This window comes from Callorhinchus milii, unplaced genomic scaffold, assembly GCF_018977255.1.
Source record: "Callorhinchus milii isolate IMCB2004 unplaced genomic scaffold, IMCB_Cmil_1.0 Scaffold1, whole genome shotgun sequence".
Classification (NCBI taxonomy): Eukaryota; Metazoa; Chordata; class Chondrichthyes; order Chimaeriformes; family Callorhinchidae; genus Callorhinchus; species Callorhinchus milii.
The window spans coordinates 101,709,929-101,736,289 of NW_024704742.1; the positions used below are offsets into that span (position 1 = coordinate 101,709,929).

The following is a 26,361-nucleotide window of genomic DNA, read 5'->3' on the forward strand; positions in this document are numbered from 1 at the left end:
CTGAGATACCCATAGCATGAAGTTCACTTACGGACCTCAAGTTCCAGAAAGGAATGATTAGTGGTAGGGGGCTTCTGCAGCGAAAATGATGGCACTTACTTCGAACCTCTGGTACGAGGCAATGTTTTTCATTTCTCAATCTTCAACAAGTAGAACATATCCAGTTAAATTAAATCTTTGTGGAACATTCTTTTAATGTAAAATCAAGTCTGATTTAACACTGGATCAATCATTTATAAAACTATGTAAGAATGTCAGGAATCACTGACATTCTAGAAAATTTAAAAAAAGATAAATTATTTAATTTAAGCTCAACTAGTTTCACTTTTAATCAAAGGCAGCACTGAAGTCTGTGACTTCACTTTTCCTAAAAATCTTGTGGTTTTCATACCGTGGGGGCAACAACAAAACCCAGTTCTCAGCACTGTGAACAGAAAACAACTTCACACACACACACATGTGCATGAGTACTGCCGGTCTGCCTCTATGTTTCTTCTGATATGGAAGAGCAGATTGAACAGTCAGAAAACAAGATGAAAAGCAAGCCATTGTGTTCCCAAACTTTTAAACGCCTCTGTTGAAAAAGCCAAGTTAAAAAGCAGATTACACAGTGTTCTGGCACAATAGAAAGCACAGAATAAAGGACTGAATTCTGTAAGCATATCTCAAACCCATTTATAGAGTTCACTAGCATCAGAGGCACCACTTGATTACTTTTATTTTGCAGTTTTTCAGTATCTTCTCCATGGTTGCATTGTTCAGCAACACAAATTCATCATTTAAATAAACTTCTGCCAACTTCTTAACTATTCTTGCGGATTTCCTGTAAATCAAAGGAATTACTTGTATCTGCTATAATTCCTCTTAACTTAACAAACCCATATACAGTCATGTCCTGTGTCCCTTTCGCAACTCAGAAGTATGCAGTCATAGTGCATAGGCAGTACTGAACAACTTTTAGATGAATAGGCAAACTGAGGCCTGTCAGTCTATTCGGGTTGATGTTAAAGATCCCATGACACTATTTAAAAAGAGGAGTTTTTCCCAGTGTCCTGGCCAACAATCCCCTAATAAAATTGGTCATTCACTTCATGGCTCTTTGTTAGATATTACTGTGTGTGAATCGGCTGCTGTGATTCCCTAATTAAAAAACAGTTAGTGCACTTCATAGTAAATCCTCTGAAGTACTTTGGACACCTTTCCGACATGAAAGGCTCGATAACAAATGCAAGTATTATTATTGTTATCCTAAAATCATAGAAATAACAGCACAAATAGGTCATTCGGTCCATTGAGCCCAAACTGGTAAGTTCTAGTTTGTGCACTGGATATAACTGCTCTGATCCTAACTCCCTTCTCTTTCGTGGTGCTCTTTTCTATTCTTCCTCTTCGAACACTTATCCATCCTCTTTATTCCACAAATTACCAAGAAAAATAAAGAAAAACAATTCACTGAAAGTCCTGTCTGGCTGGTTGTTATTGGATTTTTTTTAATTTTAAAAGACTTTACAGAGCATTAAAAAGATTATCGTGTTACACAGCAACATTAGCTGAGTAAGAAAAGACTCAGTTGTTTTGTTAAATGCATCAAAAGATCTACACGAGTTCCTGAAAATAAATAGCCAGATTGTCAGAACACTTATATCTGAAAGGCTTTCTTATTTGTATTACTTTCACTGTACTCCATTTAAATACCAGCTGTAGGCATAACCCTTTTCCAGAGTTACAGGAAAAAAAGGCACTAAAACAAAAGACCTTTCATTTGGAACACTGCCATCACGACTCCAGGCTCGTAATACCAATCTCAAGTCTGACTCTTACTTAGCAGTGGCTACATAGGCACTTATTTTACCAACTGATCACAGACAATAAAATGTTCAAATGATTCCTGTGCAGAATCCAGCTCCCTTCACAACTATACCCGCTTATCCCCCTCCATGCACACATACTCACACACAGAAAAGCTGCCTCTCTATTAATTTCAGGTACTGTGGCTTAGCAGCAATAAATTTATCAGAAACAATTTCTTCTTTAAACCCTTTTGGTGCAGCCTATTTAAAGCAGAGAGGACATACCTTCTTTTGGTTCATCGGTCTCCAATCCCATTGTCGAACTGATATTACACTCAGTTGAGATATTCGCCATATCAACCTTGCAAGCTTGCTGCTATCACATCAATCTTTACATGTACACTCAGAGGAACAACTAAAATGACCAAAAGAAAATTCCTTTAACCAGTTTCTAAGGAAGTGGGCAAAGATGCAATGTTGCCTCAGTTATGTACGTCTGCTTCACTTCATGATTTTAAGCAATCATCCCTCCCTCTAACTCACACAGGGTGGAGTCAACTTGTCTCCTTTCCAAGTCCCCTTTCCAGCGAGCGATAAGACCGACAACTGTACAACAGAGGCCAGCAGGGGTATATACCAGTCATTGCTTTCCTTTAACAGTTCTCCTATTGCAGTACAAGATTCCAGGCGTCTGCAGTCACCAGGGGCAGGACTAGGGGAAATAAATCGCATTCTTTTACAGCTAACTCAAACCACACCTATAACCACCACAAACTATTTGGAAGGTATGCTGTGACTCCAGAGCACAGGAGCGTTCTCACACTGAATCAGGAAGATCTTGAGAACTAAAGCGCGGTTGGTTTTGTTGGCTTTAACATCCCAGAGGTTTTACTACAGAATGGTTACCAGTCCAAGATTTTTTTAAAAACAATACCTTAAACTATCTGCCCCAAATAGCATATTGTGGACATGCAGGAAAATAAAACGAAACACTGTCATATTTTCATCAGGGGAAAGGAGGGGTAAAAACGGTTGACTAGTAAAATAGCTCTTTTTTTAAGATCACTTACATCCTTAAAACTGAGGCTTCACTGTTGTAGCAGATTTGCAAAGTTCACAAAATCTAAATACCATAGTATTAATACAATCATACAATCACAAAATTCAGAGAAGTACGCCACGAATAAGCTTCAAACAGACAAATTCCTCAATAGAAAATTGAACATAACAAGTTTTTATGAATTGAAAAAAATGAAAGTTAGGATCTAAATGCCATGGACCAGTTGTTGAGTTTTCAGTAAGTTAGCCAGCGGCTATCATTACATTGATTACATTACATTACCGTAGTGTAGTAGTTAGCACGTTTGCCTCACAAGCGAGAGGACCCGGGTTCGTTTCCTGGGTGGGACGGGGCGAAACCTTAAGCAAGTTTCCTTATTCCACATGCCTCTGTTTACATAGCAGTAAATGGGAACCTGGTTGTTAGTCGATTGGTGCTTCACTTTCCGGGGGTAATAATTTCTCCAAAGAAAAAATTATAATTTGATCACTCAATCTACGACTGTTTGTGGGGCACTACTATGCACTATGCCTGCCGCGTTTTATTATTATTGTAATGATAAACATTAACCATTGACAGACCTTCAAGATAACTTATCAAAGCTCCACTTATTTTGGTACTAAATTAGCAAGTGGTTCAGCATGGATTCTGATTCATGGCACACACTTATTTGAGGACTTTTCAGGTTTTGTGAGGGACAAGAACAGGAATTAAAGGATTCAAGAAAAAAGAACTGCTATTGTACAAAAAAGACTTTGGAATTACAGACCTGGGAAAGATTTCTGGAGAAAAACAGGAGAAATTAAAATAACCTACAGAATACCAGCTTTAATTTTTAGACTGAGTTAAGAATGTAGTATGACTCGCTGCAAATCATAGGTAGCAAATCATACTAAATCATTAGTAGCTTCTTTATTTGTCAATCCAAACTCTCAGGAATCCACCACTCTGAAACACCTATTTTTTCCCACTCCCAGTATCCCTTTATACGTCCTGCCTGTCCTCTTATCGGCCCTTTGTTAATTGTCCATTTACTCTTAAATGAGTATCCAACAAAGAATTATCAAATTCTACATTCTCTGAAATGCTGCAATTTTTTTCCCCAGCAACACAGGGTTTCAAGTCAATGCAAAAATTATTGATAACTAAATCTAAATCAGACTGAATCCTTATCCTCTTTGCCATCCTTTAAAGATTGTCGCTGGCAAGTACCAGAGAGCGATACTTTGAATGACGCTGTGATTTCCGGTATCAAACTTAATCACTCAATAGGACAACCAGACAAGATAACTCAGCAATATCATTCTGAAGGTCAAACATTATGTCTTCCTATGACTCTGACTGACGAAAGTGAGAAATTCTACTTTGTTTTAGCATCATGTACCCTGCAGTGTAATAGAATAATTTGTGATTTTTGCGTAATAAATTCTATGTGTGAATTTCATGAGGGTTTTAGAAATTTAGTCCAGGAGAGAAAATGTCCCATTAAAAAAAAACTATTAAAATGTGGTCCATACACCTACCAGCGCAACAGAGAGCCATACAGCACACCACTGACACTTATATTAGCCGCAAGAACTAGTCATCAGGGCTGCTCCATAACATACTCAGCAAGGTGACTCCCTACCACAATACATTACTCATACCTTGCTGTGTGTACCATATACAGGGGAACCAACAAGTGAATGTTTGAGATTGTGTTGCAATGAAAATGCTGCAATAACTATAGAATTAAAAAAATAAGCACCTCACTGTGGAAATCTTAGGAAAGATTCAGACTATCGTTACAGCTGAACTGCTGTAGAGGAAATCCTGATGATAGGAGCCGGAAAGCCACAACTGTAATGTTCTACAAGAGGATGTTGAACTTGCCTCTTGTATCTGCAGCTCTGAGCTATACAGGCAAAACTTTGCTGAAAACTGGCCTCTCGACTCATTTGAAAACTATTAACTCTGTAGATTACCTTTACTCATTTTCTGACAAGAATTATTCATTGAAATAAATTTGTGGCAGACAAATACAGCAACCTCCTCCCTAAAATCTAAGTAGGTCAGTGAACAAGTGAATTCGAATTTTCTATCCCACGTGGGTTTTGATCATTTGTTACACCCAACTGTTCCAGTTTTTTCTCTTCATCCAACATTACTTTGCAAGGTAAGGTGAATGAGATAGCTTCAGAGGAGGAGCTAGTACCATCACAGACACAATTGGCTTCCTTTTTCTGCTATAAACAGTCCATGAGCCTATAATACTGGTCGCTCCTTCCCAAATGATGTAACACTTTGTCAATGACCTTACCAGCAGCCTCCCTGCAAATGGGAGGGGTAGGGAAATAATCTAATAAAGCCTTTCTGAAAGTAGAGTAAAAATCTCAAGAAAGTGAAGACGGTAGTAGATTGACAAAACACTTTAATCCAGATTTCACTACACCTTTCAGTTGGATGAGCAGTACTCCAGTAGATACATTTTATCCTGTCAATGAAATAGAGTAAGAGTAAGAGTAAGGCTGCAGATTGGAACACAGAGCAGTGGCTGTACAAATTGATGTGTGTTTGATGTCAAGGAACGACATTGCAGGTTAGAACTTCTGCTTCACTTTTGCAGGTTTGTGAAGACAGAAAAAGGTCCTATTCTAAAGCCTCAACCATTCTATATCCAGCCACCAGGAGGTGTACAATGTCCCTTTTTGTGCACACACACACACACACACACAGATAGTACAGAAGCAATCTGGTGAAACTTTGGTATATGATGTGATGATTATCAATTCAATGTAAAGAAAGCATTGTATTTTTACAGTATAATACAATACCTGAGTGAGAGGGTTTAGTTAATTGGAGAAAATTGAAAAGTTGAGACTGTTTTTATTGGAGTGGAGAAGATCTTACAGGTTTCAAAGTTATGAACGTTTGGTTAAGATAGAATAAATTTAAAAAGGCTTTTACCATTAATTGGTGAGTCAAATAGCTTCCTTTTGTCCTATGAACATAGCAATAGATACAGTGCCCTTCATGGGGTAGTATCTCGGGGGGGTTAACAGCAGTGTGGCTTGACATTGAGCTGGAAAACGATTTGTGGCAGACAAATACAGCAACCTCCTCTTTGACCGAAGGCACGGTCAAAGAGGAAAGTCTTCAGGTGTGATATGAAGAAAGGCAATGAGGAGAAAAAAAGGAGAATGAGGCAAGGGGTTACAGATATTCAACGCATAGTGGCTAAGAGCACAGCTGCCAAATGTGGAGCAGAGGGGATGAGGAAAGTATAGAAGATCCAAGCCAGTTAAGCAAAGACAGCAGATAATGGAGTGGGGTCTGAACAGATCTGAGAGGCAGGAAGGTGCCAGGGCATGAAATGATTTGAAGGTAAAACCGAGGTTGTGACCAGATTTGGTGAGTCTGAGGGATAAGCAGGGAAAGTTCAGGAGTTCAGAAACACAGGTGACAAGACATTGAGCCAAGGAGGGTGGCTTCCGTCATGTCCATGTTCAGCTGCACAAAGTCAGGATTCATGCGCTACATTTAAGATCACAAAAGAGTTCTTAAATTGAGAAAGATAACCAGGATAAACTGGATTATTTTTTAAACAGAAGATATTTCGAAAACAGAATACTCTACCTAAAAAGTCAACTGCAGGGGTATGGGGAAAGGGCAGATAAATGGGAGTGAAAGGATTGTTCTTAAAAGAGCCAGCGAGGACAAGATGGGCCAATTTGCCTTCTTTTGTGCTGTAAATTGTTATGGTTCTACCACAATTGGCTGCTGAAGCCGAACCCATAATACAATTAAGAAGGTTAATGGCAAAAGGACTGGACAAATGGGAATAGAGGAGATATCTCTAATGGAGGAGTTACACCAAACTCAGAAATGATGGACTAAATGGCTTCTTTCTGTGTTGTACATAATGTGTGATTCTATTCTACAAAGATAGATTTTTTAAAATAATTTATAGGAATTGGCCCATCATTTGTGGAAAAGTTTTAAGGTGTGGTCCGCAAAAGCTGTGCCCTTTTGACATAGAACGGTGTGTTTTAACAAGTTTTTAAAAGAATGTTATTTGGGAGTTACCGAGTTGAAGAACTCAGTGGTGGACAAAGGAACAGCTTGGATACTGAAGGTGTTTTCTACATCTGGAACTTTAGTAAAGCATCTTCTTGGTGGAGTGCGTGAACGATAACAGTGCAGAATCTGGTTACACTGTAACTTCACTTAACCCTTGATTCTCTGCCCTACTAATAAGGAATGTTAGAGGATGAGGTGCCCCCAGGCTTTTCATCAGCAATTAAGCCAGTTATTGAATTTTAGTTGGTAGGTGTTTTGGAAATGGTCAAATTCCTTGCTCCTTATTAAGCCACGTTTAAAAGGCCAAATTTGCAATAACATATCCGCGGGCCATTACTCAAGATGGTTTCAAGGGATTTGTTTGCAAATGTTAGAGAAAAAAATACTACAAAATATTTCATTTTGTTTCCAACTATACTATTACGACTTTCCATTAGTACCATTCACCTTAATTTTTTCAACCACAAAGCTTTTCGAAAATCCATATACACATCCACAGAATTACCTTTGCAATTCTCTTGGTTATTTTATCAAAGGTCTCTATTACATTTGTAATAATAATAATTCTTGCATTCGATATAGTGCCTCATCATGTCTTCGAGACATCTCAAAGCGCTTCACAGAATATACTGCAAAGTAATTTGACTGTACATTGTGTGGATGAAACGTGGCTGCCAATTGCACACAGAAATGTCCCACAAAGTCGTGAANTTTTTTTTGTGAAGGGATGCTTACCCCTGGAAAAGCAATCCGCCAACTGGGTTCCTAGTTACTGCTAGGTAAACAGAGGGGTGTGTAGTAGGTGACCAGGTGGAAGCGCGAACAAAAGCCATTTGCAAAAATGTAGTGCTGGCGGTTTGTAAGGTAGGACTCGAATCAAGCGAGTGTGTCCCACTGAGGTGGCTGATGGAGGACAGGCGGTGGAGGAGGACTGTGTCTGTATGATGGGAAGCCAATGGAGTAGGGTGAAGATAGGAGTGATAGGGTCAAGTTTCAAGTTTCCTTACTCCACACATCTCTGTTTACCTAGCGGTAAGTAAGAATCCGGTTGTTAGTTAATTGGTGGATCACTTTTCCGGGGGTAATAATTCCTTCAAAAAAAAAATAATAAATTGGTCACTCAATCCATGACTATTTGTGAGACACTGCTGTGTACAATTGGCTGCTGTGTTTCGCACACAAAATATGTTGTTTGTTGGGAGTGCTATTTGCAGACAAGGAAAGGTTTTCCATTCTTCCAGTGGGCAGTCTTATGGCTCTCTAAGTGGCAGAGGGTCAGAATGATGGTGCAGTTCCTCAGAGAGTCAGAGTGGAGAAACTGAAATTCTATCAGTCAACCATTGCAACATTGCTGGACTTTAGAAATTCCTGTACTTTGAAGTACAGTTAACACCACACAGAGTAATTTTGTTCATCAGTTGTTCAGTTGGTTTATGACACGCCAATGATTTTTATTACTGTCCAACCATGAAACCAGACTCCATGCTCTAGTGAGGCACAATATAAAAAAGGCTACTACTAACATAATTTCCTGTGTACAGCTATGTTCAGGAAGCACCAAAGGCACCACAAAAACTGTGCACTACTCAAACATCATACTGGAGGCCAACAATAACTCCAAAATCCTTTTCTCCACTGCCTACCACCTCCTCCGTGCACCCCCTCAAGCACACTCTATCATCACATCTAACGCCAAGTGCAAAGAGGTCATGGACTTCCTTACCTCTAAAATTGACAACATCCGCCTGGCTGCTTCATCACTCTGCTCCATGACGCCTACCACCACCGCCATTCCGTCACCCTCACCCACCCTGCCCTCAGCTCCTACCAGAGCCCTCATCCTACATTCATTTGCAGCCATCTCCCCTTCCTTCCTCTCATCCACCATCACCACAATGAAACCCACCATCTGCTGCCTCGACCCACTCCCCACCCAACCGATCACTCAGCTCCCCATCCTCTGCCCACCGCTGGCAGACACTATTAACCAGTCTCTCTCCTCAGAATCAGTCCCACTCGCCCTCAAACCCCAGTTATCACTCCCCCTCCTTAAAAAACCTACACTTGATCCTTCCAACCTCGGCCACTACCAGCCGGTCTCAAACCTGCCCTTTCTTGCCAAAGCTCTGGAATGCATTGTTGACAACTAACTTCACGCAAACCTCGCCCTCCACACCCTACTCGAACCCCCCTCCAGTCCAGTTTCCGCCCTGACAACAGTACAGAGATAGCGCTCGTGAAGGTCACAAATGATATCCTCTCTATCTGTGACCAGGGCTTCCTCTGCCTCCTCATCCTCCTGGATGGACCATCACACAGAGGATCAGAGGATACAGTTAAACAACAACAACTTGGATTTATATAGTGCCCTCCACGCCGGATGGCGTCTCAGAATGCTTCACAGTAACGGATCCCGGGGCCGAGCCAGGGGGAGGGGGAGGAAGGTGACCAAAGGCGCGGTCAAAAAGAAAGGTCTTCAGCCGAGACCTGAAAATGGGAAGAGAGGGGGCAAGGCGAAGGCAGTGAGGAAGAGAGTTCCAGAGCCTCGGGGCATAGTGGCTGAAGGCACAGACACCGAGGGTGGAGCGGAGGACTCGGGCGACAAGGAGGAGGCCTGACCAGTTCAAGATCCTGGACCTCACTGTCAAAACCCTCCATGGCTCCGATGAGCCTTCAGGCACTCTGCCCCCATCCTCTGGAACTCCATCCCGCAATCCTTCCACCTCACCCCCTCCCTTGCCTCCTTCAAGACCTATGTCAAAACCCTCCTCTTCGACCGTGCCTTCAATCACCCTCCTTCCCCCCCACCCTCCACCCTCCTCAATCCCAATCCCCAACTTGGGTCCAAAACACTGATTGCCCAGCACCTCCTGATGTGAAAAGTGCTATACAAATGTAATTTTGGTGTTGTTGTTGTTGCCCAACATTTCGCCCTGCCGGGAATTGAACCCAGGTCTCTCGCTTGTGAGATGAATGCTCTAATCACTGAGCTATAGGACTCCAGTCACTGTAGTCACTACATTTTGCAGTAAATCCTGTGAAGTGCTTTGAGACGTTCTCAAGACATGAAAGACGCTACATCAAGTGCAAGAATTTTTTTTAATTTTATTGTGTCCAACGATCCTTCAGATAAAATCGGCCATTCACTTCATAGCTGTTAATGGAACATTGTGTGCAAATAGGCTGTTGCATTCACTTACAAATATAGTTACAACACTTTACAATGAAAAACCTATGACAAGCTTTGAGACCTTTTGACAATGTGGTAAGGTGCTCTGTCAAATGTAAGGATTACTATTATTGTTAATTTTTATTATAATTTCTATTCTTATTTCCCCCAAATGTCAAACAATCTGCTCCAATACACCTCCAATGCAGTAAATCTGTCATTTAAGTAATGGGCAGATTTGAAAATCTAATTTTAATCAATTAATATAGATGGAAGTTACAGATTCCCTGCTTCGTTAATAATGTAAATTATATTACACGACCAATTCCACATTTACCCATTTGGCAAATGCTCCATGTTAAGACTTAAAAGCATAATGCAAAATAACACTACAGTTTTAATGGAGCTCCACATTTCAATGGATATTCTGAAGCAGGGCATTTCTTTTATGTACAGTTCACTCTTTATAAAGTGCTACAGAGCAGCTATAATTTGGCAATAAATAGCCAATAACCGCAACTGCTTGACATCATAAATCTCAATGTGGATTAGAATCCTGGCCATCTGCCATAAGTAACTGCTACAAAAGCATTCTTGCTCCAAGAGTTTCTGAATTTCAGAATCCAACTTATAAACCTTTCAAGAGCAGAATTCAATGGCAAGTCCCCACATCAAAACAAGCAAAAAATATTTCCTGGACTTGATTAACAGGACTCTGGGGCTTCACTGAGTGAGCATTTCCATATATTCTGTTCTCCAAATGTTAAATCTGAAGTGATATTTGCATACCTGTACATATGGTAGAGATTCACTCAGTCCCTCAGGAGTTTTTTTTAAGATCTCGGAAGAAATGCACCCTTTGCAAGACTCATGGGTTTCGGACGCATAAAATCAATGGGCGATAATGGCCACTGATGGCTCCTTTTTCAACATTGTAATGTTACGTTTCTGACTGCTTGGCACATTTGCAATGCAAAGCTATAAACCGTGTTATAAAGCAGACACTTTGCACAGCATGCACCTCACTCTGTCACCTATATAGAAACCCATTAAATCAAACTACATCATAATTGTATTACTTTTTGTTGCTTCCTTCGTAGATACAAATAAAAGTTTAATACCACTGGCAAAAAATATATATATTTAAAAAGTACACACTTTTTATATTTTTTATTGAAAACATGAATACACAAACTATTCGCTTACAGTAAGTGTGCCTAGTCATCATTGCAAGGACAAACTGAAGGAGGAATTTACAGACAGCTAAGTGAAAGCAACGGAAAGAAATTGGTCATGCTACTAAGTGCAGAGACGAATGGTATACGCCCCTATAATGGTCTTTTTCCTTTCTAACCACAACCCATCAAAGACCTCAACTCACTACAAGAGGAATTTCCTCTGTCTGCATTTTCTACCATACTCTAAGACAGCAAGCTTCATTTGCATCAAGTGTCACTTATTTGTAAGATTAAAGGAAATGCTCAACAGAAAATTATGCCACCATCTCTACACACACTCATGCTCCTTTTGTCTGTCCGCAAATTGACCAACACGTATCTGTATTATACTTCCAGCAATGATACAATCAAGCCATGTTTTCTAAGGCTATGTTGCATATTTAGTCGATTGAAAATTACCTTGGATTAAGCTCAATTAGGTTCCTACTTACTGCTAGGTAAACAGAGGCGTGTGGAGTAAGGAAACTTGCCTAATGAATTGTTTAACAGAATACTGAGTTCAACACTTAGAATGGTTCCCATTATTTTGGAAAAGTACACTGACAGCCAGATAAGAATCCACTGTTCCTCAGATTCATTAAGACTAAAAGCATTGAATCTGTACTTACTCAGAATTACAACTTGTACTTACTCAGAATTTCACATCAGCAGTTCAGCATAGTGAAGTGGTTAAATGCACAACACAACAACAAATTACAATTGTATAGCGCCTTTCATGTCAGGAGGACATCCTATGATGCAATGTTATGTTAAGCCATAAAGTCGAGTAAATTTTTGAGGGGGAAAGCGATGATAAAAGGGAAAAGTGGCAAGGCTGCTCACTCTTGGATTGCTATTCAGCAATACATGCTAGACTCGTGCATGATCGATTTCAAGACAGTATTTTCCTCAGATAAGATGCCTCCCTACAGATGAATAGCCTGCTGACCCTCAATGTCCAGCCTCAAGCATGAAGACTGCACCACTGGATGAGGTACAGTACCAAGTATGAGTTAGCACCATCAACAGAGAAGAGATAAGGAAGGAAAATAATGGAAGTTAAATTTGCTTTTTTGTTTGTTTAAGCATATTTTTGTGTACACTAATATATTAGGTTGAGTTCCATGGTGAAGCAAAGGCAAATGTAACAACGACAGATCCACTACACAAATGTGACTCTGGTGATAATGAGAGCGCAGAAAGACTGGAAGAAAGTGTTCTGAGGCATCAAATAACAAGTCAGATTTTCCATAATGAATCCAAAGTCCAGCAAAGATGATCTTGCCATTAGGGTAAGACTTGCTGACTTACACAAAATAAACCAAACCCACAAATAATAAATAAATGTCTTACTTTTTGGATCACGCAGATGTCCCTATAATAGTGCTATACGATGTCTGAAGGTCACATATAAATATCGATCTGTATTCGATGGTGGTGTAGCCTGGGACTGAAAGATAAAAAAAATGAACAAATTAGTTGCTAAATATCTGGTACAATATGTTATATTTGAAACTGCAATTTGGAATTGGAATGGAATCTCTCTCTTAATCTGGTACTCTTTGTGAGATTATTACTACACTTTGCTATAATTTTTCAAAATAAACAGTTGGAGGAGAAATAGCTAATTAAGATTTGAAACTTACATTTTGAAAGAAACAGCTGAAAATCAGAAATGAACAGTACAGTTAATATCCCCAAAGGCTTCCAACACTAGATGGCAACAACACCTTTGGTGCACTTCATGTCCCAAACAGCAGAGCAACATATTAATGGCACAATTATTTTGCAGAAAATACATTACAACATAATAATAAAATAATAATCCCTGCTTTTGATATAACGCCTTATCACGTCTTCGAGACATACCAAAGCGCTTCAGGAATTATTATCCCCAGAAAAGTGATCCCCCCAACAACTGGGTTCCTCTTACTGCTTGGTAAACAGAAGCATGTGGAGTAAGGAAACTTGCCCAACATTTCGCCCTGCCAGGAATCAAACCCAGGATTCTCACTTGCAAGATGAGTGCTCTAACCACTGAGCTACAGGACTCCACAAAGTACCATAAATTAGACAAAATTGAGCTTGAAATATTTGAAACTCGTTTCAAAAGAACCGTTTCACCCAAGTGCATTTTTATAGTGCCTTGCTATATGTGTGTCAGCCTGGCACTTTCGCCTCTGAGTTGTGAGGTTGTGGATTCAAGCCATGAGATGAATGATCAAGTTATCAGAAAACATATTAGCTAGGACTCCGGGAGAAACTCTTTCAAACAGGACGAAAATCCACATTAAATATTTGACTAATATACAAAGTTTTCCAAAGCATGCAAGGATACCATGCATCTTGTCACAGGATAGGGCAGGAGGCGGGGTGGGAGGCCTCCAACAGACCAGAGGCCTCTGCAATGCATCTGAACGTGGTGTCAGGTGTCAGGAGCGCAGACATGTATATTCTTACTAACTCATTGCCTTTCCATGCTTTTTTTTAATAACAGATCCAGAGAGATATGTACCCGTCGTCTGAGATGAAGTCAACGATTTTTTTAATACAACAGTTCAAAAACTTCAGAGAAAACAAAAAGAAGATATCACAATTGGGATTTAGTCTTTCTCTATATTAGCCAATACACTTAGCTTTAGCTTGGGAGGGAGAGGTGAAGGGTAAGCAAAAGTCCCTTGAGGCTGAGATGGTTACAATGTGATGTGCTTTAGTAATAGAATATCACATTCAATTTCATCTTCTAGCGGTCTCAGTAGTGGAGTTCTTGAGCACAGCAGTTGTACGGTGCTCTAAGGCAAAGTTGATAACAGAATGGACAGCCTAGTTTGTTGGCAGGATTTAGAGGGGATAGACAGGTCACTGGGTTAGGGATTCTTCCCACTCAACTCCTGTTAATCGTACCCTAACAAGCAAAATGGCCACAGCTTAACGAACGGTGAGAAATTTGCCAGACACTGTTTGCAACAGTAAATTGCGCAACTTTTGCTGGTTAAACTCCAGTAGTACCTCAACACACAATCTGAAAACCCAAGCTCTTGCCAACCTGCACCTAATACTTTCCAGAATTCTCCCCTTCAGGGAGATAGAGTACATTCAATTGGAGACAAATAGAAATGTCCATGCATAGGTGACATGAATATGTGGAACTATCAGTCTAGTTTGGATATTCTTAAGCACAGCAATGGGTTTCCACATGAGTCAGCCACCTGACCACCCCCCCAAATATTTGAATGTTGACAAGGTAGAAAAAAAATGGCATTTTGTCATCGCATATAACTATAATTACATTTTTTCATAACCAGTGTTAATAAATATATAAATAATAATAATTCTTGCATTTGGTATAGTGCCTTATCACATCGTTGAGCTGACTTCACCGAATACATTATAAAATGGATCGACTGTGAAATGCGGCAGCCAATTGCACACAGCAGTTGCCCACCAACAGTCGTGGATTGAGTGACCAAAATTTTAAAAAATTTAGAGAGATCCCTGGAAAATGATCTGCCAAGTGACTAACAATTGGGTTCCTACTTACTGCTAGGTAAACAGAGGCATGTGGAGTAAGGAAATTTGCCTAATGAATCAAATCCTGGTCCTCTTGCTTTCGAGGCAAGTGAGCTAACCACTCCATTATGGGACTCCACCGCAAATCTGAATCACCCAAGTGCAGTTTTAATAACATTGGATTCAAGAATAAAAACATATGTGGACCCATTCAGCCTTCACCTCTAGCTGTAGGATCCAGAGGGTGAGAGTGAAAGATGTTGAGTTAGTAAAGACTGAGGGTGAGCGAGATCTAAAAAGTGTAGAAGAAAATTAATTATTTGTTAATTTGCAATTTTATTCTGGTTTCAATGTAGAATACTATAGCTTGTACTTTATTAACTCAAACTCTAAAATGAAATCTACCCCCAAGGTGTGCTAAGCCCATGCTTACAGTGTATGAATGCAGCACCACAATACTGCACTATTTTCCCATGAATGATGAATGGCCGATGTCTTTAGTTTCACGAATGAGATCAGCAATACACTACATGCACCCCAGATTGCAATCATTCCTGCCAGTCTCCTCAAATTTCGATGTAAAATCAAGTTGCTTGTGGGATAATCATTGGTTATTCAATGGGTCACATTATTTCAGTAACACAATTGGAACACTGTAAAATGATTTCTTTCTACTCAGTGGCTAGCATACTCAATGCATTTCTTGAGGTTTTCCCAGTCGGCTCTATGAAGCACTTCCTCCCAATGTGAAAGGCGCTACAAATGTTAAATACTTGTTTTTTTGTCAATTATGTTTATACTCCATGGGCTTTTATTAAAAAAAGAATGGTTGAGGCGGTTAAGTGAGGTTTGCAATGGCAGATCTGTAACTGTAGGCAACAGAAGTCTCTTCTTCAAAAGTCCTGGGCCCTAATCCCAGATTTAAACTCTGCTACTCAACAGCTTCCTGGCCACGATTACTCATTGGAACCTCTTTAGTAAATTAAAAATAAAAGCAATTTCCAAACACCAGCCAATATAAACAGATGGCTATGGGACAAACTGTCACATTCTCCAAACATGAGATCTGCAGAGAAAGGAGTACTAGACTGACAAACCTTATTAATCCATTATATATACACAACACATATGCTGATACACATTATATCTAATGCCTTCTGTAGACCACGTATTGGTCGTTGATCACTGACCAAGTATTAACGTACATGGCTATTTGTGGGACATTGTTGTGACCAAGTTGGTCACCATTTCACAAGTAATTCCTATGAAATCCTTTTGAGACATCTTAACAATGTGATAAGACGCTTTAGCAAATGCAAGAATATTATTATTATTATGCAACTGGAATGGAAGACCTGGGGAATTTTTGCAGGGCCCCGACTGGGCAATTTAACATAATTTATCTGTAGTTCTGCACTTCCACAAAACAACAAAAGCCAAGGAATGGTGTCAAGCAACTAATTACATTGTCTACAACCCATTCATCGCTCATACTGGAATGCTTTTCAATACCTATTTATATTATGAAAATACAGAGTGAAATATTTAAAAGGGTTAGCAATTGATACATGACAAGTCTAATAACGTAAGGAATATACAGCACCTGAATATGTATAAAAGCTGCAACAAGAGGATACTATTCAGCCCAATCCTTTTGTGCAGTCAAACATATCACAAACTTTCATAGCTGCTTGTGGGACATTGCTGCGCACAATTAGGCTGCCGCGTTTGTCAAAAAACACACAATTACTACACTTTACAGGATATCCGAGCACTCCAAGACGCTGTCCAACATGAAGGCCACTGTATAAATGCAAGATTGTTGTTATTATCTGATGAAGCGCTTTGGAACATCCTCCCGACGTGAAAGGTGCGAAAGCAAATGCAAGAATTAATATTATAAACTCTAACCTTCTAGTTTCCCAGAGGGAAAGTTCAAAAAAAGTTCTCCCTGACAAAGATGATTGAAAAACCCTACAAAATACTAGGTATTAAAGTATTCAAAGTACAAAAGAATTCCACTGGAATTCCCCTGTGTGTTTGCATAAGGTTTACAACTGTTTTGACTGGCCAAGAGCACTCATTGCTGATGAACTATTCAAATTGTTGCAGAATGCAAACTGGCAATTCACAAAGGGAAAGTGCACAATGTTTTGCTTAAATGTTTAGAATTCCATTGGGGCTTTTTGCTATATGTTTTTTTGTGATCTTGTGAATAGAGGACCTGGACAGTGGTTAGTCAGTGTATGGTATTAAGCAGCTATAAATCACCACTAAAACATTTCAAATAATTATTTTCAGGACAATCTTACTCTCCCATTCAAACAAAGGAGCTCATTTACAACATCAACAACAACAACACATTACATTTGTATAGCGTCTTCACATCCTGGAAGTGGGAGAGAAACATGCTGATGTAGGCAAGATGATTATCCAAAGGGATACACTGACAGAGGGGAAAAAGAGAGAAAAATCTGAGGGAGAGCCAGCTCACATCAATAGAACTTTTACACAGCATTTTGTCAACTGAAAATGTTCATATCGGGGATAAAACAAAACTCTTTTTTAAAACATACAGAAAAAAGAAAGACAAACAGCAACAATATATACTTCATTACAACCAGGAAATGCAAATATCTGGGCACGTATTGATAATAACAACAACAACAACAAGATTACATTTGTATAGGGCCTTTCACGTCAGGAGGACATCCCAAGGCGCTGGACAGAGTACAGCATTTCAGACCTGAGTTGGGGTCAGGGAAGAGAAGGGAGGGGGAGGGGAAGTGGGGTAACCGATGGCATGGTCGAAGAGGAGGGTTTTGAGGTGGAACTTGAAGGATACTAAGGAGGGGGCGAGGCGGAGTGATTGGGGGATCGAGTTCCAGAGGTTGGGGGCAGAGTGGCTGAAGGCTCTCCTGCCAATGGTGGGGCGGGTGGGTCGGGGGACGTGGAGCAGCCGGAGCCGGCTGAGCGGAGGGGTTGGTAGGGGGTTAGGAAGTCACAGAGATAGGGTGGGGCGAGATCATTGAGGGCTTTGTAGGTGATTATAATAATAATAATAATAATGCTAAGGCAAAATGTTGCAGATGCTGGAAATCTAAAATAAAAACAGAAGCTGCTGAGAACACTCACAGGTCAGGCAGCATCTATGGAGAGAGGAAAGTGAATTAACATTTCAGGTCGATGACCTTTGAATGGTCACTTTGCTCTCTCCATAGATGCTGCCTGACCTGTGAGTGTTTCCAGTAACTTCTGCTTTTATTTTATAATAATAATGCTTAACTTAGTATAGTGGCTTTCATGTCAGGAGGCCATCTCAAAGCGCTTCACAGGATATTCTGTAAAGCGCATTGACCGTATGGGTTTTGTGGATGAATGCAGCAGACAATTCGTGCACAGCAATAGAATGAGTTCATCAGTTCATTCACCAGGCATCATACATACACATGCACTGTTTACCACTTAATAATCCTTTCCTTTGACATAACGTCTTATCATGTCGTTGAGACGTCTCGAAGCGCTTCACGGAATAAACTGTAAAGTGAATTGTAGGCGAAACGCGGCAGCCAATTGTGCACAGAAGTGTCACACAAACAGTCGTGGATTGAGTGACCACATTTTTTTAGTAACAGTTTTCAAAATTGAAACACATTTATAAAATAACAGTGATCATTCAGAAGCTTATTTGCTCACTTGGAAAGATCTGAGAAGTGCCATGCAATTGGCTTAAAATTAATACACACCATCCTTTTGTTTCATTATAACCGTACAATACCAACCTGTGAAGGTTTGTGGGCCCTAATTGCCAAAAGATCATAATTTCAACATGTGAATGTAATTTTTTTCTAGCTCCATTTTAGATTTCCCAGCTTAAAATGAACCGTTTGTGCATTTTACAGTCAATCCGCTTAATTTCAAATTCCTTTAAAGTCAGCATTGTATTTCTATTCAAAGATTTTGAATGAGCCCAGTATTTTTAAAGAGATGATTTACACAAATATCTTAAATCTATTCGCAAAGCCCTACATTTAGGGAATGTATTTGTAAGAGTATGTACGAAAGGTACATTGGAAAAAACATTTATAATAATAATCTTTGCATTTGATATAGTGGTGCCTTATCATGTCATCGAAACATACCAAAGCACTTCACAGGATTTATTGTAAAATGCAGCCATCGTGTAGCAAATGCTACTGCCAAATTGAGCACAATGACCATGACATGAACTCGCTTTACTTTTCAAGGAGTGTAACACGATCTTTAATGTGCACCTTTTATTGAAATGTTAACAATTTTATTGAAAGAAAAATCATCACAGAGAGTAAGCTTCAGTAGAGGTGGCGTTAAAAACTCCTGTATGTACTATAATTAATAGTCTGTAATAACCTCGAGTACCAGCAAATCAATTATCAAAGTTCATAAGCTTCTACCTCCTTCAAACTGTACAATTAGTCCAAAGTTTCTTTGGTTCTGTACTCCACTCACAGAAAAATCAGATCAGAACAGTGTAACACTGGGGAAAATTCTGGGGAAAAAACCTTCCTCAGTTATATTCTGCCCGTTGTTTGTGTTACCAATCTGATCATAATACTGGTTAATAAAGGTCACATACAGGCCCAGTGAGGCAAGTGAAAAAATATCCACTGGTCTTGTGACCTGGTCTCGGGCTGGATTTAAAGCTGATCAAGGACTTGATGTGAAACATCAGTCATTCAGAACAGTCACAGACGTAGAATTAAGGACAGTCATAGATGGGTAAAAGTAGGTATCATCAGCATTTGTTCACCTACAAAAAAAACAGTAACTACACTTTACTGTGTATCTGACAAAGCACTTTGAGACTCCTGACATGAAAGGTATTATGTCAAATGTAAGGATTATTTTTACTTATGAATTAATCATGAACATCTCTTTTTACTGGTAGGGGATTCAAGGAAAAATGCCATCAATTCATGATTGTGATACGGTGTGTAAAAGGAGAATTTCTGCTTTCACATCTCTGCTGTTAGAGCAGAGTCTATGGTTCTATCGTAATGGAAGCTAGTTCAATGTTTGCTGATGATGTAACCAAAGTGCAGCATGTAAATCAGAAACACAAAATGACAAAGGATAGAGCACTAATGTATTTATTATATGAGAAATGAGTTGGACAGTGAAATCAACACCTAATGAAGCCAAACTTACATTTACAACAGATGACTTTGGAGGCTCAAGTCAAGAAGTCATTAGAGGAGCTGTATTCATTAGAATAATAATAATATTTTCATTTGATATAGTACCTTTTACTATATGGGACACTGCTGTGCCTGATTGGCTGCATGTTTCGCCCACAAAATGTACAGTCTATTCACTTTACAGTATATTCTGTGAAGCGCTTTGAGACGTCTTGAAGACATGATAAAGTGCTATACAAAATGCAAAGATTATTATTATTACCTTTAACATTTCTCCTTTCTCTTTTCAAATAATTCCACAGGATCTTTAGCATCCATCTGAACAGGCAGAGAGGACTTTGGTTTAACGTCTTATCTGAAGGACAGCACCTCTAACAATTCAGCACACATCCAGACCTGCGTAGGGTCAAGGGTTTTCAACCAGTCGGCTACCGCTATGTGGCGCTCTCATGCACAATTAAAAAGACAACAGGAAGGAACGATAGAACTGCTATTGAGCCAAGTTGAATATGAAGCCAGGTGCTCAAAATATTTCTTGCATCTCAAAAAATATATGCACTTTAATGTTTAAACTGTGATAAATATCGTTGCCACCACTTATTTTTGAGCATGTGTGAGAATCTATCTAGAGGTGATCAACCAGTTGGAGACCTTTGACCTACAGATCATATGAGTTCAGAGTCCCAATGTGAGGCTTGAACTCAAAACCTTCTGACTCAGAAGCAAGAGTGCTTCCACTGATAAAGCTGACACACAGGCTGATTGTATTGACACAAATAGGAATGGAACTAGTAAACATGGTGCAATGGAGCTGGGCTATGAAAGTTAAGTAGGACAATGGAATTGTTAAAAATGTGAAACACAGTAGAGATCCAGGAAGAATTTGAGACACAGCAAGTCTAATTCAATCAGACAGGATGTCATTGTTGACTTTGTGTTTACTGGTGCATTGTACCACCAAACAGTATTGTACAGTAGAGTCAAAACAGAGCAACAGCATCTATACCAAAGAATGTAGAATGAAAATTCAATCCTGGACTGCGTTGATAAATCATTTAAGATCGAAATTTCCAAACATTCAGTACCTAGAGGTTGATGCCCTGGAACTGCAAGCAGAGATGTGCTTCATCTGCTGTAGCAATAGACAGCTTGGGTTTACAAAGGATGGTACACACTTCTGAAGGTCATTTAAGGTTTAAAGCTCCACCTAGTCCCTTCTATATACAGTCAATTCACTTTACAGTATGTTCTGTGAAACGCTTTGAGGCGTATCAAAGATGTGATACTGCATGAGAAACAGTTGTGGAGGCCAGGACATTGGATGTATTTAAGAAACAGATCAATGCTGTAATGTTAAGATGGTAGAGTTGATATTCTGCGATCATAAGAACAAACAGACTGAAGTCACGTCTCTTGTGATTCTGTATTGTAATGAGTGAAAAGAGATCTTTTCTGCTAGGAGCCATTATCAAATTATACACAGAAAATAAACAAAAGGGAGCAAAGAAACCCTTCAGCACGCAACACTGGCCTAACTCAAATCATGACACATTGCAAAGCCACCTCTAAACCTATTTTCACTCATTTATTAATTGTAAAAGAGCAACATACACAGGTGTCAGTGTCTCGTGGGGCAGTGCAGATCAGGATCCCAGCTGTAGCTCAGGGTTCGCAAATCCACAGACAAGTTTGTACATGTAGCACAAAAGAAGTTTCTAAAAGTCCCCAAGGACAAACTCTTAACACTTCAGTTTTCACTAAACGATAGCAACAATTCATAGCAATTGATAACACATAGCTATCTTAGGTCACCCAGTCAGTTGAGCACTGGACCTGGACCTGGAGCAATGCAAGGATTATTATTATTATTATTATATTATTATTTCCCCATTTCACCAAAACATGGCAGAATTTATAATCCCTTTCCCCATCTTTTCTCATCTCTCGATACCTTCCTTTCCAAGTCTCTAACTTTATGGCTGTCTGAAGCTACATTCCCATTGTACAACAATGTCTGTTGTGGTGCTAGCTCCCCCATTGGAACCTTCCAATCACATCCTGTTCCCTGCTTCATACAGGAACTGGTTTCATGCAGATGGTAGTCACTAAAATGGGAAGTATTCTTATAACATCTTTCAATCATACATACAAGTACCATAAAACAGCAACCAATAGATAATAATGTATGCAGTGGGTAGTCACTGTTATTTTATCGAGCATGGCCAGGTGGAAATGGGATTTGGGTGCCAACAGAAAAATTATTAAATTTTTAACATGCTTTTTTTTCAAAGAAACTTCTGCCAAAGAATTTTATGAGGTTAGTCAGACATTGAGCTGTGGTTGAAGCAAATAGCATCAATGTATTTAAGAAAAAGAATGCATACGTGAGGGAGAAGTGAATAGAAGGATATAAGAGAAGGGAATAGGAGGGGTGGTGTCCAGTGTGGAACAGTTGAGGTGAGTGGCCTATTTCGTTTGCATCACTCTATGTAACACAAAGCCTAAAGCTAACTTCAGAGAACTTAGATTTCACAAGTTTGCAAGACACGTAACATTGGTGATGCCAGTGCCAACCGAGTTTCATTCTTGTCAAGTTTCAGCAATTGTAATATAATAATAATCCTTGCATTTGATATCGTGTTTTATCACACCATCGAGGCATCTCAAAGCACTTCACAAGATATACTGTCAAGTGGAGTGACTGTGTGTTTTGTGGGCGAAACGCAGCAGTTAATTGCGCACAGCAGTGCCCCACAAACAGTCGTGGATTGAGTGACCAAATTATTTTTGTGAAATTTGAAGGGTTTATTACCCCCCGGAAAGTGATCGGCCAATCGAGTAGCAACTGGGTTCCTACTTAACACTAGATAAACAGAGGCGGTGTTCATTTTCTTTTTTTTTTTGAAGGGATTATGTTTCAAAGCGCTTCATTCACCTTGAGAGGATTTACTACAAAGAGTGCAATTGTCGGCGAAACGTGGCAGCCTGTTTTGCACCTGTCATTTGTCAAATAGACAATTAAAAAAACTGGAACTACTTGTACAATAAGCATTATGTCTCCTTCTGAAATGTGTATGTACACAGTTTATGTAAATCTTAAAATGCTTTTTTTGAAAGCAACAGTAAAGCCATAAATATTTCAACAGCAACTCAGTTGATTGCATGGAGGATAATACAGAACTAGCAGATGATGTACTCAATTCAGCTGAGGAAATTCTGGCACCATTATATCTGTGTACTGCTAAAGTAAGCTCCTCAATTGATCTACAGTACTACCCTATCATTTTCAGACTACATGCTTTAATCCCTTACATCCTGTTATTCTTTAGATATGACAAGTTGAATGCAAGGTACTGGCAGTATTTTGTAGTCAAGTCACAAAGATTTGATGAACAGCTTAAGCCCCCACTGTAGTTTGAATGACAAAAGTGAAAGAGTAATAATGATGGAATGACATAGATTTTAATGCATGGTATCAGATGTATAGGATTGCAGTTATAGTAGTTTGTTTTACTGCAATGGCATTGTAGAAATCAGGTGGTGTCTGATCTCTGGTCTGTTTTGAGTTAGCCAATTATGCCCAGGAGGCAGTGGGGCCCATTCAGTAACAGAAGAGAAAAAGTAAATAATAATAATAATAATCCTTGCATTTGATATAGCGCTTTTCACGTCTTCTAGACGTCCCAAAGCGCTTCACAGAATATACTGTAAAGTGAATTGACTGTATATTTGTGGGCGAACACGGCAGCCAATTGCGCACAGCAATGTCGCACAAACAGTCGTAGTTGAAAATGACCAATTTATTATTGTTTTTTTTGGAGGGATTATTATTAGGCGTGTGGAGTAAGGAAACTTGCCCAAGGTTTCGCCCTGCCTGGAATTGAACTCAGGTCTCTCACTTGCAAAGCGAGTGCTCTAACCACTGAGCTACAGGACTCCACATGTAAAGATATCTGCCAAGCTTCCTACTTCTGATTGATATTCAGTGCCCCCTGTCGGAAAGTGCTTGTTTAAATATTAGGTTTACCTGTGTAAAGTAACGTAAAGAACTGTAGGTTGGATGGAATCTGTAGAACCATACATAAGCCTGAGTCCCCTTCTTTTCCTTATTTACGTGCGCTCTCTTGGTGATGTTATCCACATACATAGGGTCAACTTCCACATGTATCGTGATGACACCCACATCTACTTCTCCTCCTCCAGCTACAACTCCAGGTCCACTGATGTTCTGTCAGCTTGCTTGTCAGATATCAAGGCCTGGATGAGAGCAAACTTCCAATAAATGCAATTTGCTGTTGTCGTTGTCAGCGAGCCCACCCAGAGGCAACGAGAATCACACTTTCTCCTGCTGCTTCTATTTCTGTTGCCACTGGAGATAGGATGAACACCCACCTCAGTGTGAATCATAGAATTTCTACAGCACATAAGGAGGTTGTTTTGCACTTTCACCTACAAATACATAGTCATTATACTTTCCAGTAAAGAGCAGCACTTTAAGGCATTGCGACCCGCGCCCAAGATGTTTCAACAAAGTGATAAGGCGCAATATCAAATGGAAGAATTATTATTATTTATTGTACTCATGCCGACTATGAAAGATTTATCTCTTCAGTCTCACTCCCTTGCTCTTTCCCCGTATGCATTCACATGTTTTCTTTTCCAAAGCTATTTAAAAGCTATTAATGGATTCTGTTTCAAGCACTGTTTTAGTAGGGATTTCTATGTTCAAAAAGTGTTTTAACCTCTTCCTTTGCTTTTATAATGATCTTGAATTCTTGTCCTCTAGTTACCTATCCATTCTGCGGTTTTCCACCCCAGCAAAATGCATTTAACTCAATAAACTATTTGGGGCAATGAACATCTTTGCAGCCTTATATAATGATATAATACCTTTTCTTATTGGCAACAAAACAGCAGGAAAATACAGAGCTTTTGCTTTTAAAAAACAGTAAAAAATCAGGCTGATTCAAGGGAAATTCAGCCTGGGTATAACACACTTTTTCAAGAATTACCTTCTGTGTTATTTCAACACAATCAATATGATTAGGGATGAAAAACTGAACTTTAATGGATGTAGAGGTTCCTGTCCAGGATGCAAACGTACCAATTTCCACTTGCATAAAAAGCTTTTACGGATCCTTTCAAAGGTACCCAAATACAATATGGCTTCAAATGCCTGGTCAATGCTCCTCTGTGTGTTCTGTACACAAAAGAAAAGACTTGATCAACATCTTGTGATCACGGAGGGGACGTTTCATAAGATACATTTCAGGTTATCATTTTAACTTGGGTTTGTTTCCTCAGTGAGCAAGATAATCTCTGAATTCTGAGTGCTATATCCTGGTACCAGTAATTGTGTTTATCCAAGTTTGTCTGTTGGAATTACAAAAACAATGCAAATAATTGATGGAAAATCTAGTTTCCTGATATAATGGCCACGGCCAAACAAATGCTGAAGGTGTGGGGGATGTCCTGTTTATTGCTAACCAGATCAAATTAAAGAACTTTCCTGCCAAAATAATTCCCAAGGCAATCGTTTCCAAATCTTGGAAGCTTTTGGCAACAGTAACATCCGAGCAGCGCACAATTTTCCTTGAATCTGTCTGATTATTTCAAATGACTTCATTGAAGTGCATTTGAGTAAAACTGTCCAATCCACTGGATAGTCAGTTTCATCATTAACCCCCAGTGTTACCTCAGCATATGATAACATTAGCATCTTTATTTAAAAAAAGTAAAAAATGGAAAATGCTGAAACTGAATAGGTTAATTGGTCAAGAAAAGAGAAAATTAAGTTAATAATTTGCAGGTGACCCTTTGTGAAGAATTCTCAATGAAGCGTTAACCTTCCTCTAAAATATGAACCCACTGTCTTTCAATGCTGCATTTAGCTTATGGACACTTGAGAAATAGTTCTTAAGTAGCCAAGACAAAGGGCCTTCTGCATCCAAACTAATCCTGGGGTCTTGCAAAGAGGTTGGGGGATTGGGGGAGTAAGCAAATCAAATGGGTAGGGAGGTGTTATGAAAACTGGTAAGGACTGTTGTGCTGGCGATACAGAGTTTTGTGCGAGTGAAAATCCAGGATCAGTCATTTATATTGCTGCACAGGTTCCAGTTGCTTCCATAACCATCTGCAGGGGCAGTGGCACAACCTAGGTTATCTGATGGTATTACATTATGATGGTATTGCATTAGCATGGCAAGGCTGGAATCAGGGCTGTGCTATCAGTTATGAGGTTGATCATCGGGTGATGCATTTTCCGATTTTGGTTCAATGTTCAATGTTCCAACATTCAGACTTTCTACATTCAGTTTAAATCACATAACCCAGCAGAATATAATAAAAACTTGTCTTTCACATTAACCACACAAACAAA

General features: G+C 39.5%; 1 protein-coding gene across 6 annotated transcripts in view; it reads right to left on the reverse strand.

Moving 5' to 3' along the window:
- Positions 1–26,361, reverse strand: part of tnfaip8 (TNF alpha induced protein 8) — a 70,036-nt gene that overhangs the window by 15,542 nt on the left and 28,133 nt on the right. For 3 of the 6 annotated variants that reach the window (XM_007897360.2, XM_042333205.1, NM_001292333.1), the window contains 1 exon segment: positions 12,649–12,745. In XM_007897360.2, coding sequence (XP_007895551.1) covers position 12,649 — 1 coding nt within the window. In that variant the 5' untranslated portion in view covers positions 12,650–12,745. 6 annotated transcript variants of the gene reach the window in all.